Raw genomic sequence first — 15,592 nt, 5'->3', positions numbered from 1 at the left:
CTCTCCCTCTGCAAATTAATTGTTAATGGGAAAGTAAATACCTTTATTTCCCTGTTCTCCTCCATGATGCATAGCGGAACTTGTTGAAACAGTCACTTTCTTTTCCTCCATCATCTTGATATACTTGTCACTTCTGTTTAAAAGGTAAATAGTGTGATAACAACACCAAACAAGTAAACAAAAAAAATCCCAAATCCCTGAAAAAGTTGCGTCCACAAAGCTGCTTCCAGTAAATGATTCCCATTTGTTTGGAGTTCCTACTAGACAACAACAAAATGACCCCACAGGGTCATTACAGCTGTTCCTTATTGCTGAGCAATGCTGTAATGAATGTTGGTCTTCTCTCCACCAGGTAGGAGTGACCTGAAGATGAAACCCTCTGCCACCTATGAGCTGTTAGTGGACGGTGTTGGGCCATGGGACTTCACTGGCAGTTTTGTTCCTTGTGAGCTGCTACTTGTTGGAGAGGATGCCTACCCTGTGCTTGTGAGCTCTAAGAAGCAGGTTCTGATCGCTGTTTCACAGTATGGGAAGGGCCGGATGGTGGTTGTTTCCCATGAGGGAATCTTGAAGGACTCCAAGTTTTCCCAGTTCCTCAGAAATGCTGTGGAGTGGCTCAAGCCTTCCCCCAAGGCCCTGGTTGGGGTCCATCCTCATTTGGATTCCCTCTCGCAGCTCCTGCTCAAGGCTGGCACCAAAGTACAGGCTGGGGCAGAGCTTAGCCCCTCCCTGGGGGTGTACTGTATGGACGCCTATGACAGTACGCAGGCAAAAGACCTGGTTGGCTTTGTAAAGGGGGGTGGAGGGCTGCTCATTGGAGGCCAAGCCTGGCACTGGGCTAGTCGACGTGGCAAGGAGAAGGTGCTGTTTGAATTCCCTGGGAACCAGGTGACCAGCGTGGCTGGCGTGTACTTCACAGGAAATGCTGTGGAGAAAGGCATCTTCAAAGTTGCCAAGAAAATTCCCAAGATCCCATTAATTGTCCCGTGAGTATCTGAATTGCTCTCTGTTTAAACAACTGATCAGGTTATGCAGGTGAGGTGTTTACAGAAGATTCTTGAGGTGAGAGATGAGGATGATAGCAAATGCGGGTTCTTTAATAGCTGGGCTGGGATGCAACTGTTGCCTTCCAGTTTAAGGGGGACCTTCCTGCTGTTTGCAGTCGGGAAGAATGGTGTCTTTGCTTCCAGGGCAGCTGGGCGAGGCCTGAGGAATTCATTCAAGGGGAAGGAAATGACGGGAGCCATCTTTTAGAGCAGTTTGCCTGAGCAAGTGTGCCTGAGTGCAACACACAGCAACATGGGGGAAGGAGGAGGAAATCCTCTCCCTCTCCCCACACATGTGTACATTCAGGGCCACTTTCCCACAGTTCAAAACCAGGTTGGAGGTGGAGCACCAGGCCAGCCCTCTGGGCCAGGCTCTGGCTGGCAGCTGCTAAACCTGTTTAGCCTCTTACTTGCAGAAATTCACCTTCTGCAAGTGAAACCCTGGGGCTGGCGCAGAGCTGAGGGGGCCGGCTGGGTGCCACCTGCCTTCTCAGCTTCTGACACAGGATGTGGACAGGAAATCTCTGTGCTCCCAGTTTGTTTGGGATTCCAGCCTGGCCCCTTCGGTCCTGGAGCAGCAGGTGTAAAAAACTCAGGGCTGCTGTGACTTGGTATCACACAGCTGACCAGGCAGTGGAGTCCTGGGCATTGCTCTGCTGTCTTCCTCCACCTCCCCTTGCCAGCAGGTGTGCCAGGCTGTGCCTCCCACCACTTTCTGCTGAGTTCGCAAGGCACAGCAAGTTCTCCGAGGAGCATGAGCGCTGCTGCGCTTCCTCTGTGTGGCAGCTTCATTTCACTGCAGTGGAAGCTGCAACAATTACAATAAAATGCCCTGCAAGTCTTTCCTGCACAGCCTTTTTCTTGTGGATATATAGTACTAAATTTCTAATATTTTCAAACAAATAATTGGATTTGATACTTTCTGGATGCTCAGTTTGTTTCCCAATAAAGGTAGTAGAAAGCTCTGCTGTTGAATTCAGCGAAGTGTTTAGGACACAGCTAACAAATGAAGTCACTTAATTAAAATTTTCTGATTGAGTCTTGTTCTCACCTGCAGTGCACGGGCATGTTCAATTACACAGCAATTAACAAGACTTTAATTGGTAACTAAGGCTGAATTACACCTTGTTTAGTGTGCTTTTGCGGTGGGTTTGATTGGATCCAGAGCCACAGAGAAATTTAGGTACCTAATTTCCATGCAACACAGCAGCTCTATGCATCTGGGCCTTCCTGCTGGCCTTTGCTTAACCCATAGAGAATCAGACTGCAGTCTAAGGAAGGTGCTGTGCCATATGCTTGGGTACATACTCTGTGTGACAAAGGGTCTCACTAAAGTAACAACCAAAGGAGAGCTGCAGCTTTAATTCCTGTCCTGTGGGCATGCAGAAGGGCAGCATTGTTTATTATTACTGAGTTGGCTGCAATGGCCACATAACAACAGATTCTTTCCAGGTGTTGCGGGAAGACTGTGTTTGGCAGAACCAGGAGAAAGTGTAAACAAAGCAAATGAGAGTAATTCAACATGTCTTTCTCCACAGTGACATACAGGAGTTATACGGAAATAGCAGAGATAAGAGGGCCTTGCACAGTATCATCTCTTTATATTGTGGAGACCAGCTAGTGGTAATGTGAGGCCTATGTGTTAGGGCCCTGATTCAATTTCCAGTCACTCATTTGTCTAGCTGTGTGTCTGCCTGTCCATCTAGCCCATCTGGCCTAGCTATCCTTTCTTCAGTTCTCAACAGTGGCAGAGGTTGGGAGAAGACACAGAAATCTTCTGGGCTTGCCTAGTTGGTAATGACTAGGGTGGGGTAAATGGAGAAAGTTTCTGTTACAGGAGATGTGCCAGTTCCCACATCATTTGCAGTTTAAACCTGCAGTTTAAAAAATGTGAAAAATCTTCTGATTTTTTAGTTTCTGCAATGTATTTAGATTTTCAAGCTGCTCTTCAAAGCCCAGAGGTCTAGAAACTTCCTTTTGACCTCTTCTTTCTCTCCTTTTTTTAAATGACTGCTGAGATTCTTACAGATATGCTTGGCTGCAAAAACTGAGGCTTTAAAAGGAGAAAAATGAGGTATTGTTTTGTTTTTGGTTTGGTTTTTTTTTTTTTAAATGAAAGAACTGGCAACATGATATACTAGGATGAGGGAGGAAGAAGAGGCAGGGATGGACAAGGTGGCCTTTTGTGCAAAGGATTCTGGGACAGGGGCTAACCTGGACCTCTCTTGGTTTTGCAGGCACCAGGCCAACCTTGGACTTGATGCCGAGTTCCTCCTGCATGGTGTGTCGGAGCTGGATTTGGTGACAGGGGGCACACCCTCCATCTTGCTGGTGCACAGTGTGCTCTCCTTCCCACTCTGCCTGGACAGCTCACACCGCTGCCTCTTAGCTGCGGCGCGCTATGGCCGAGGCCGTGTTGTGGTGGCAACCCACGAGAGCCAGCTGTTCTCCCCAAAGCTGGGCAGATTCCTGCTCAATGCGGTCCGCTGGCTGGATGCTGGGAGAAAGGGGCTGGTGGGTGTGGATGCCAGCCTGAAGAAACTCTGTAGCCTCCTCTCTCAGGAAGAAGTGAAGTCACAGGTGTCACAGCTGACGGGCGACATCAGCGTGTACTGCTGCTCTTCTTACAGCGACAGAGAGGCAGAGAGGCTTCACGCTTTCGTGGCAGAGGGAGGTGGCCTACTGGTTGGAGGCCAGGCTTGGTACTGGGCTTCCCAGAACCATGGCAAAGCTGCTGTGGCAGAATATCCTGGCAACAAAATCCTCAACAGCTTTGGGCTGAGTATCCTGGGGCAGAGTGTCCAGGCAGCTAAGCACCCAGCCGTGGGGTCTGGGGAGCACTACCACTTCCGCAAGGCACTCGCTCTTTTCAACAGGCATGTAGACCAGCATGAGGAGCTCAAGGCTCCCTTGAAGGACTGGCTGCAAAGGCTAACACAAGACTGCACTGCCTTTCTGCGCATCCCAGCCCATGACTGCCCTGCATATGCCTCGCTCCACCGCATCCTGACCAAAGTGCTTCAGAGAAGTGGGATCCCACACGTCAGCAGGCACTGCCCTGTCAAGAGCAACTCCAAAGAGGCAGTCCTTCTCTGCATGGCGACCGAGCTGTCCCTCACCATGACGGACAGTGCAGCCCTAGTGCAGAAATCTGTTGCTGGGGTCTGTGCCCTCCCCATCACTGTGGAAATTGATGGCACAAACCCAGGTGAGGAGCGTACCTCCCTTCCTCTTGAGGCCTCCTGTAGCTGGGATCGGTGGGATGCCTGTCCTCAGTGTGCATGTGTCTGTGTATGTCTGACCATGGGCACAGATGTGCAATTTCGCTGTGGGCTTGTGAGGAGGCTGACCTCTGTGTAGTGGCAGATAGGCTCCTTCTGTGGCCAGCCCTGATTTCAGTGCTCTGAAACACCCTGTGAAAGTCCTGCATCTTCGCTGTTGGTGCACAGGCACTTGGGGGAGAAGAACCACCTAACAGAGGTACCTCAGGGTACTTGCACAGCACAGTGGCTTTGGCAGGAAAGCTTCCTTGAGAAACCCTGGGCTCTACAGTGCAGGTTGTTTTTGCCATAGTTGTGCTGATACAGCTGTCTATGGGGCCATCCTATTGAAGAGGTAGGAGTTAGGAACAAAAGGTTTGTTTTTTTATCTACATAATTTCAGCCTGAGTTATAGCACAGTCTCACAACTTGTTGTGTCAGCACAGTTGATGGAGTGAAGGTCTAGTTTTGGGGGTGAAATCAAGAAGCTGGAAGCATGGTGGGAACTTCTTGAGCTGACACTGCCACTGAAACCAAGGTATTTGGTAATTACACCCTGAACGATTTGTCTAAGCTTAGGCTTTGTATCTGTACAACCTTGCTGAGATTCCCGCTCACAGCTGATGTGTTTAAACTCTAGGTTAAATTCCACTAGTAAGGTATTATCCCCTGGACAGATTAATCTTGATTCTTTTGTGTTGGAATATGATTGAGAAGAGTTGTTTCCAAACTGTTCTAATGAGATGAAGGAGACAGTTCTGGAGTGGTGATGTCTTGAGTGCAGAGGATACACAGAGAGAAAAGTTGCGGAGTAACTGCTCACCGGTTTTAACGCTAATGAGTCAGGACAAAAGGGAAAAATTGTTAGGGTTGGCTGAACTGAACACATTGGATCGAACACAGTATTTTGTTTGACCAGAATTGTTCAGAATTTGTGTCATTTCACATAAAAAAGAAAGAAATGTTAGCAAACCCTGAACACCATTTGGTGCAAATTCAGCAAAGCTGAGATTAATTGGTGAAACATTGTGATATGGTCTACGCATTTTTCCTTGGATTAGGTTTTGCTTGACAAAACTGGTCCTGCTTTCTTGGAGGACAGGAAGGGCTATAAGTTGGGTGCTTTATGACAGTTCAGCTCTTTTTAGGGCTTTTGCTGTTTGTGTTGAAATACGCTTGAGTAAACTGGACGTCAGAACTAGGGAGTGTATTTTGCTTGATCAGTACAGTAGACATGGATCAGTTTTGCACTGTGTATTGCAAGTATTTACAGAAATCTAGGCAGAGGAGACTTGCATTTCCATGGGAAGACTGTCTAGAAACATGCTGAATTGTAGTGGTATGGTGGAGTACCCATCTTGGAGTTACACCTAGCATAGGACAGTCCTTTCAGGCTTTCTTATAACTTCAGTCAGCTAGAAATGGTAATTCATGTGGGCCCCAGCTCACAGTGGACCAGTCAGTAAGGAAAAATGCAATGTCACTGTCAGTCCGTTATTCACGAAATGTTTTATGACCATTACAACTTCAACCGTGTTTGTTACCACCACAGTATGCCCCTGTTACGAGGGCTTTAGCGTAAGAGGATCTGAGTGGAGGAGGTGTTGGGGTTTTGGCTTCTTTCATTTTTTTTTTTTTTCCTTCTTATTTTTAAAAGATACTAGTAAACACATTTAAGCTTGGCATTTCCAGAAGTTCAAATTTGGGTTGCTTGCTAATGGTGTGATGATCTTGTTCACGCTGCTACCCTGTTACTTTAAAACTATATTTCTGACAGGTGGGGTAAAACGTGAGACAGTTCTGTGAGTGTAGAGCAAGGGAAAAGAAAAGGGTGGAATATTCTTCCATTGCAGATTGAAATCTCCAGAATCTGTAACATCAGGCTGAAGAAGTGCTTGACTGTTCTGTGTTCTCTTACCTTTTAGGTAAGACAGCCTGGAGGAGCACGGGACTCTACCTTCCTGAAGGGCACACAGCAGTTATAACATTCCCTTGCCTGCTGGTCGGTGCTGGTCTGAAGGTAAGCTGTCTCTAGTTTGGGTTCTGTTTACACCAATGCATTTGTCAGGGTGAGCACTCAATAGCACGGAGAAGGGTTTTCTCCTTAGTGGTTTTGCTGCCTTTTCAGTCCTTTCCTACTGCTGCCACCCTGTGGCGCTTTCAATGCATTGTCATAATCTTTCACCTTGTTTCCCACTCTCTTCTGTTGCATTCACCTTATTTCTGTGTGCTGGCGGGATAACTGACTATGGCTGCTGCCTGAAGGCAGCTGTATTTGTTTTGTTATCGAGCAAAAAGAACTGATGAAGGTGATTTTCAGGCCCAAGATAAATATTTGGGTCCTTCTAAGCACCAAATTTAGTTCTTCTCTCAAGATCTCTCATAAGGTACTTTCACAGTGCTGTCACTATTGCTCATGTAGATGTATCCAGATCAGACATAAACTAGTTACTTGGGATCCTGTTCTCTGCAAACTACGAAGCAGATAAATGCTTACATGCTTGGATATTTTTTGCAGTGGGCTCCCTGCAGCTGAAATGCAAAGTTAACTCAGGTGTTTCTGTCTGATCCTGCAGCCACGTGCTGTCTGTTTTACTGTAGGAAGACCAAGGAAGAGGCACAATAAAAGAAGCCAGCAGCGGTCACATCTGTCCAATCCAATGTTACAGGATGTGACTTTGATGCTGGTGAAGGGTGAAGGAACGATCAATGGAAGTGCAGTGCAGTGAAAGAAGTCACTGCAGTACCCTGAACTGGTGGCAAAGGATGTAGTTGACCCAGTAATAATGGGAGTGTAGCTGTAAGACTGCCTGAGACAGGGACAGTAGTGAACCTCACCATCTTCTTTCACTTGTTTTGCTGCTTCTGGTCACCACAGGCTGAAAGCTTGAACTAGGCTGGAGTCAGAAGGCTGCTTATGTGTGCATGCCCTGCAGGGACAGGGCTGCAGCAGACAGCTCAGGGTGTTGTGGCTGGTCTGCCCAGTCACACTTGGAGCCCTCTGACCAGCTGTTCCTACCCTTCTGTTTGCCAGGTGCAGATTGGGTGTCACACGGATGACCTCTCTCACGCCGCAGAGCTGAAACGGGCCCCAGTGGTAATACGCACCTGTGATATTGCCTGCCAGAAACAGTCTATTTCCTGCCTCTGGGGTGGCCTCATTTACATTGTAGTACCAGAAAGGAGTGTCCTGGGGAAAGTGCCCATCACGGTAGAAGGGGCAGTCAGAGCTCCTTTCTTCAAGCTTGGTAGGTTTGTTTACCTCGGTGCCTTTCTCCAGAGTGCTGCTCACAGATGCTGCTATCCCTGTAACTGAAAGGAAAGATGGTCCTGTGCTTAGGAACGTCTTAGGAATGCCTGGGTTTAGGAATACCCAGATTTAGTTTCCTTGCTTTGTCGTCCTCCAGGATTCTGGGTAAGTCACTTAGTCACTCTGTGCCTCCTATGTGGCAGCAGGTGGGTGAGGGAGCTGTCACAAAATGGGCAGGGTTTTTCCAAACCGACATTTCTTGGAGGCTGGAATTGTCATTTCCGATGGAAACCGTTGTGTTGGAGGGAGACAGGCTGCTGCCATGAGAAAGCTTGTCTTGTGCTCTGCCTGCTTTATTGTGCCCCCATATGGCCGTCTCCAGTCCCTACAGTAAATCTCTCTGCTGAATGTCCAGGGTTTCTGTCAGTTTCTCTTCCTGTATGCAATTTCTTCTTGCTCTTTTGTCAAACTAAACAAAACCAGGGTTGTTGTGTGAAACAACAAACCTCTGCTGGAGAAGAAGAAATGAGATCATCAAGAGACGCTGGAGAAACCTGATGCTTCCTGTTCTCAGATGGAAAACAGGGATCTGTTCTTGCTATGCTACTACTCTGGTATATGCCAGTCCTCTTCTGTCTGTCTCCCCTCCATAAAAGAGCCTGAGGAGACTTCCCAAGCACAGGATGAAGATTAACTAATTAACAGCCACCACCCCCAGTCACACAAGTATCACATACTGTTTTCCAAGAGAATTTCACGACTGTGGTCTCTTTCTCCAGTTTGACCTCTGGGAGCGTGCTCAAAAGTGTGCTTAACTGATTTTCTGTGTTGTCAATGTAGGGGAGACCTGTGAAAGCCAATGGAAGGCCTGTATCCGGCACTATCCTGCTCCCTGGGCAGAACTGGCAGTTGAGAATCTCATCTTGACGGTGCCGTCTGACAGCATCCGCCACATGGAGAACCCACAGCCGCTGCTGACCCTGTGGAATGAGATTATGGTGGCAATAAGCAAATTGGCAGCCATACCAACAAAATTCCCAAGGCCAGAGAGGATTGTAACTGATGTCCAGATCTCATGTGGTAGGTACATTGCCACATGGCCTTCTCAAGGGCTAAGACACAAGTGGCCTCTAGCAGCAGTGTCTGTTCCTGCAAGGTTATTTTGCTAAAACCAGACTGGGAACATATGTAAGGTGTGAAATGACTGTGACCCTTGCATAATTGTGAGCTACTCCATCACGATGGAAACATGGTAGGACAGGGCTTAAAAAACCATATTGACCCTTTCAGATGCCTCCCTGCTCTCAAAACTGGTGTTGTCTCACTCAGCTGTTCTGCTGCCTGGGTGTGTTAAGAGGCAGGGCTGCTGACTGCAGTGGTTTGACTCACATGTAGTTACTTATTCTCCCTCCTGAATGCATTGCAGAGTCAGTACAGCTGGGAGACAGCGACCTGATTTCTATTTTTTCCCTGCCTCAGCCACAGGACTATTCTCACGCATTCAGTGACAATTTTTAAACCTGTGTGTGCTTACCTGCTGGAGATGGGCTCCACAAAGGTTATTGTGGGCAAAGCTTAGCCTGAAAAGGTGTGTGCCCAAGATGATGCCAATGGAGAAGTAAACTGGTATCAGTGTCAAAGCCCATGAGTTTGTAGTTTTGCAGCTGATGCTTCCCCACCCCAGCTTTTCCAGTTGTGAACTGAGTGCATTTGATCTAGAGTCAAATTATATGGTAAATGTGGAACTTTGCAATACAAGTTTTGTTCAGTTGTTTTTCAAAATAGACTGCTGAAATTCATCATCCCACAATGAGATAAGGACTTGGCATGAACCCTGATGTCCTAACCCTTTGCTAAGCCACATGGAAAGAATTTGTTGCACATCTTCGGAATGTTAAGTTCTGCTATCCTGAGCAAACGGCAGTTAAAAAGATCACATTCTGCAGACATAAAATTCCATTCTGTTTTGGGTGGACTAAATGGTTTCACTCACATTTCTGGACCTGAATTTTTTGGGTGCCAGTGGCTGCTAAATGCATGCATCCCTCTTATTAAAAAAGAGGGAGCTCAAGATCTTAAATAGTTCCTGCAGGAAGGGGGTTGCCATTCATGTTCTCCAACTTGGGTAGTCTACAAGCTTAGTGTTCAGTCAAAGCCAGCTGTATAGGCTCCCTATGTAGTGAGTGTAAAGGGCTGCTTATCCCCTGCTACAACAGGTGTTTGAGTTTGGGGAGATGACTCTTGTATGAAGCTTTGAGAATCTTCAAGAAGGATGACAAATTAGGGATGAAGACACCAAAGAGACATGAGTAAAATCCCTTCCAGTGCAAGATTCTTGTCTAGCATGATGCTGGGAAGTTGTTTATAGAATAGCTATCCTGTTGAGGTTAAGAACAGGCTTAAGCATGGCAAGCTTTGCAGCCCTTAAGCATGACAAACTGTGACTTCCTGTGTCTCATTCACACTGCTGACTACTGGAGTGCAGACCTGTAGTATCCACACTCTACACAGGAAGACTCAAGCTCTGCCAGGGTGCTGAATCACATTATTGCATGGTTGGGTTGGTGTCAACTGTGCTCAGTTTGTGAGAGTTCAGGTGTATTCTGGGCAATGGTCGGGCTTTTTCCCTCCTGCTAAAATCTCAACCTCAGTCCAACCATGAGTGTACGCTTATGTATAAAAAGGGAAAGCAGGCAAAACTGTGCTTAACTGATAGTTCAGTACTACCTTTACGCTGCTTATTTGACTATTTGTTAGGGTGAAATTTGCAGTATTTTTTTATCTCACAAATGGAAAAATTTGTCATTCAGTGTGGTTTGTGAGATGGAGGAAAGGCACTAGAGCAATGAAAAAAAAATAGTCATTTATGTCTAAGAGGCACTGGGCTGAGCCCTTATGACATGTGTTGGTACCTGTCTTTCCTGCAGGCTGGATGCATGCTGGCTACCCCATCATGGGTCACCTAGATTCGGTGAAGGAGATGTTAGACATGAAGCACATGCAAACTACTGGTCTTTGGGGTCCTGTCCATGAGCTGGGACACAATCAACAGCAGCAAGCATGGGAGTTTCCCCCTCATACCACAGAGGCCACCTGCAACCTCTGGTCTGTCTATGTTCATGAGAAGGTGCTGGGGATTCCCAGGCATCAGGCCCATCAGGCGCTTAGGTCAGAGTGTCGGGAGGAAAGGATAAGAGAGTATCTGAAGAAAGGTGCTCAACTAAAGGACTGGAAGGTGTGGACTGCTCTGGAGACATACCTGCAGGTAACTGGGGAAAAGCAGGTATATTCTTAGTGCAGTCAGTGAGGCTTGTGTCAAAAGGATGTCTGCAGCCTGGTGACTGTAGCTGTCATGCCTTGTAAGTGTTTGCTTATAATCTGGGTTCATCTTGGGTCCAGAAGGCACCTGAGAGGTATACAGACAGATCATCTAATGCTGATGTTTCCCAAAAACCTTCCTTTGCCAGATTTGGACTTAGCCACTCAGGGACAGAGCTTAGTGCAATATACTAATCTTTCTCCCTAGGAGAGAAACAGGAACTGCTTCTTGTTCTACAGCATGGGAAAAGGATGATCAAACTTGGGCACAGCTCTTTAATCTGCTGCAGATTTATTGTGGGACATTGGGCTAGTTGGCAGAAAAAAACTTGGCATTGTAAAGTGTCTAGAAGAGCTACTCATCTAGCAGTATCCTGGTGAGTTACACGGCTAGGCTTCTCTTTACAAAACAGAGCAAAGAGTGGGGTGTTTGTATCAGCCAGTGCACTAAGTGGAGCCAGTGTACTTCTCCATCAAGTGGCAAGGAGACAGGTTCAGCTCATCCTCCGGCACATGTAACTGGATCCCTGACTGTGGTTGAGACTCTAAATCAGGAACCCTGTCCTAGATTGAAGTGCATTCTCTTGGGAAGCATGCTAGAGAGATTTTTCCCTTCCCCTTTTCCCTTAATCCTCGTAGCAGCTAGTAGTCTAATGGAGAGAGCACTCAACGTGATTTTAACTGGGCACTGTAAGGCAAGTGTCCGTTATGATGGCTTAAGCTATTCGACTGTTGTGAGTATCCCTCAGCCCCCTTGTCTGGAGCTCTCACATCTTATATGAACAAGAAAATATTGGAGGAGTACTGATCCTGATTTTTTCACATCCCAGAGAAGTGCCAAATCATCAAGCTGAAGAGTCAACCTCTGTTTTCTCTGGTGCAATGAATGTCAAAATAGTTATACAGAGTGGAACAGTTTCAAAGGGGGAAATTTTCCCACACTTACCTTACCAGTTTGGCCACTGCCCCACTGCCTTATCCACACCCTATAGGCTGGGATCTCCCGTCTCCTGTCCAGGTACTGACAGGACTGCTGGGATAAACATGACATGAAAGAACAATTACAATTCTGTCTATATACTGTCCCTATTACAGCCTTTTTTTTTTTTTCCCCGCCCTATGGAATGGTTTCCATGTTCCTTTGAGCCCCACATTTGGCTGCCATTTTAGACACTTTTCACATTCCTTCAATCCAGGAAGTCTTCAGCCTTCTTCTGGCCTGTTTAGGTCCAACTCCTGTCTGGTTCTTACACTTGCATGGCAGCATGGTGTCCTCTGGTGTTGCCATTGCCTGATGGAGGATACCATCTCTCAGAGTTCAGCCTGGATACCCATTTACCTCTCCAGGGTCGTCACTAAAGCCTGTAACACAGATCTTGCAAAAAAGAGTATGAAACAATTAGAAAATCAGTTAATCGGCCCAAGAGATTTACAGATTTAAATGGAACAAAACTCCTGTCTGTACTGTTCTGTCTCCACCTCCTCACTGCTTGCTTTGGAGTAAAGTTGGAGACCTCCAATGTTCTGTCTAGACTAGGAAAAAGAAGCACTTGCAGCATGCTCTATGGTGCTGGTTCCCCCAGTTGTCCAGGATGTGCCACAGTTCACCCCCCACAAGTACCTGTGTTTTCTTCCCATAGAAAACTGGCAGTGGGGAAGGGAACAGTTTTCACTGTGGACATGTTGTGACAAGGAGTTGGGAAGTGTCTGGGACAGATACTTGAACTCAGGGTCCAAGAGATGCTCCTGCATTCTGCAGTTCAGACATAACCTAACATGGTGTAGAGCCTCCTCCAGTATAAGTTGGCTTACTGCTTTTGACCTGGCACAAGACCCTTTGGTCTCCCATCTTCCAGTCAGCTGCCTCATGGCTCTCCAACCTTCTCACAAAAAGATACTGCTTAGTCCATAGCTAGTCTCAGGACCAAGAGTTTCCATATCAGTAGCGGATTATCAGAGGTGGATAACCTGCCTGTTTGTTCTGCCTAATGTAGGAGTGCTGTCTCCTGCTTAGCTGTTCCAGCATGATGGAGGATTTGTGGAATGCAATTTAGTATCAATCTATTTATTATCAGAAAGTAAGATGTGGGTCATGGCTTAGTAAGGAACTATGGACATGGAGTAGACATTCTGCGTCCTGTCATACTGTTGTTCCAAGTCAGCTCTTCATATTAACCTCATCTTGAGCAACAATGTAGGTTTCCCCTCCCTCTTTACTTCAAACTCTTTACTCATGCAACAGCAGTTTTTCTATCTGAATCTCTTTTGTTCTTATTCCTAGCCAAAGCATGCCCTGCTTCTCTCCTTCCCGTTTTCTGATTAGTTCTTGATCTCCTGTGCTCTTTCTTCCCAGGTTCTCTGTCACTGTTCTCTTTGATGCTTTTTCATGCACAACAAGCTTTTTTCTGTCCAAATCAGCAATTTGTATAGTTAGTTGCTGACATTTCTGGCTGCTCCAAATGCATCTTTCATCTCTGTTGGCCAGTATAATGGGAAGGTGTATTTTCCTGCTCTAAGTTATGCTCTGAAGCCTGAAAGTTGGATGCCTTCATCTAACTTTACATTCATTCTAAAAGACACTGCAGGAACCTATGGAATTTTCTACTGCTTGTAACACAGGAATAATGCCAGTGAAATGAGAAGTTCATTGTTTTTACACTGTATTCTTCTCCATCAGTTGCAGGAAGGGTTTGGTTGGGACCCTTTCACACACCTCTTCTCTGACTACCAGAAAATGTCCACCATCCCAAAAGACAACACTTCTAAGATGAACTTGTGGGCGCAGAAGTTTTCTCACCAGGTGAATAAGAACCTGGGTCCTTTTTTTACAGCCTGGGGATGGCCTATCAAGAAAGAGCTGTCTGTGGAACTGTGCTCTTTACCCAGCTGGGAACAGGACCCAATGAGATCCTATAGACCGTGAAGGAAAAATATCTAAACCTGGATTCTCAGACCAGCTATGGCCTATCTTTTTCTCCTTGTGTGCTGCCTGATAGCTCACTGGATCTTTAGCTTCACACCAAATTCTTTAGCTTCCTGTTGTCAATGGAGCTGTCACTGGAGTGGTCTCAAGGACAATACCAATAGAACATGGATCTATAAAGCATAAAGTATATAAAGTACATTAAGTACATAAAGTAACCTCCACAATGTTGTATCCTTCAGTTATAATCTCAGTAACATGGGATTTTCACTATGGTTTTGATTACCCTAAAATCCCTAATCTTTAATCACTCTTAAGTATGCAGAACTTCCACACCTACTATTATGAAAGTGATCTTATAATGCTTATGTACAGCTTATATAATACATAGCATATACTGAAATGCTGTAGATTTCTTCCTACATTGTGTGACTCTGTGACCCAACATCCAGCTTTATGTGAATAAGTCAATTATAAGTTGCAGCTGTCACTCTTACAGTAGCTTGACAGTAAGATACATGTCACGGAAGATGAGAGAGTGGAAACAAAGAAGAGGTGACTTGATTGTAGTCAGTAACGGTTTAAGTCATGGACTCATCAAAGGTTAAAAAAATAGGCACTGACATAACAACATGAGGGAGCAGAGAAGATGAAGACAGCAGTTCATCAAGACAGAGGACCAGCCTTTGCCAAGCAGCAACAGAAGTTAATCTTTCTCCCACTTCATTCATAATTGCTTGACTAACACGCCACACTGGTGACTACACAGGGCTGGCAAGCACGTTAATGCTTAGCCTGATGGCATACCAGTCACAACCCATTCCTTGTGTATGAGCAATAAATTAAACAATCATTGTGGACTTGCAGGTTGTGTGTGTGGTCCTACTTTCATGTCTCTATGCCCAGTAAAAAAAGCCTAAATAGAAGTGACCCAAAGATTTGTTACAGCAGCTTTTCATTTTTGTTCTGGCTCAGATATGGTTCTGATTTCCCTGTGATTCATTGACCTAATATTTTGCTTTGTCTTTCAAATTTTCTTTCCATTCTTATTCACTGCTAGTATGAGTTGTTCTTCCAATACAATAAATGCAGAGGCTAATCATAGCTTAGTGTTTCAGTACTGTTTTGGTCCTGGTTTGGTGATTCAGAAGAAAATTTACATGGTATAAAGATTTAGACCTGACCCTACCTACTGCAGCAGATTTCACCCCTAATGAGTTTATGAATAAAAGTTGAATTCATGTACATTAAACAAATGCTCAAAATATTATCAGATCTGTTACCTAAGTATGGCAGGATCTATTCCTTTTTCATGAATGGCACAACAAAATCAGCCATGAAATGTTTAAGAGAAAAAAAAGACAAAAGAAAAAGGTGATGGGTTGGATTCTGAGCTAGGTTGGATTAGTCCAACCATAGGGATTCAGGTGGAGAAACTATAATTTATTTATACCAGCTCTAAATGCAGCCTGCAATATTTAGGCATACATAGTAAAGAAATTTAAAATTGGACTAACTTAAATTAATGTCACCCTCAGATGTCTGTTCTCCGCTGTAAAATAAAAAAAAAAAGCAATCTAGTCTAAATCAGAGAAAAGATTGGCGTGTTACAGGCCTGAATCCTGCAATTGCTTATCCACTAGTTATGGTACATGCTAGAGTAACTTGTCAAAGGAGAAAGGCCAGACTGAAATTGTGACAATATGACAAGAAAATGTTATCACAGGGACAGACTGCAAAATAACACATGAAACATTTAATAATTTCTATGAAAATGTAGTTCAAGCACAGTCAC

At 45.5% G+C, this 15,592-nt stretch overlaps 1 protein-coding gene across 1 annotated transcript; it reads left to right on the top strand.

Moving 5' to 3' along the window:
- Positions 1 to 330: 330 nt before the first annotated feature.
- TCAF2 (TRPM8 channel associated factor 2) lies at positions 331 to 13,797 on the top strand. The gene is made up of 7 exons (XM_009489812.2): positions 331 to 986; positions 3,284 to 4,254; positions 6,232 to 6,326; positions 7,341 to 7,554; positions 8,397 to 8,636; positions 10,484 to 10,821; positions 13,552 to 13,797. The coding sequence occupies exons 1-7, from the start codon at positions 331 to 333 to the stop codon at positions 13,795 to 13,797; spliced, it is 2,760 nt and encodes a 919-aa protein (XP_009488087.2).
- The last annotated feature ends 1,795 nt before the right edge of the window (positions 13,798 to 15,592 follow it).

The sequence above is a fragment of the Pelecanus crispus genome, chromosome 1 (assembly GCF_030463565.1).
Source record: "Pelecanus crispus isolate bPelCri1 chromosome 1, bPelCri1.pri, whole genome shotgun sequence".
Taxonomy (NCBI): domain Eukaryota; kingdom Metazoa; phylum Chordata; class Aves; order Pelecaniformes; family Pelecanidae; genus Pelecanus; species Pelecanus crispus.
This window is presented reverse-complemented; position numbering and strand designations above follow the sequence as displayed.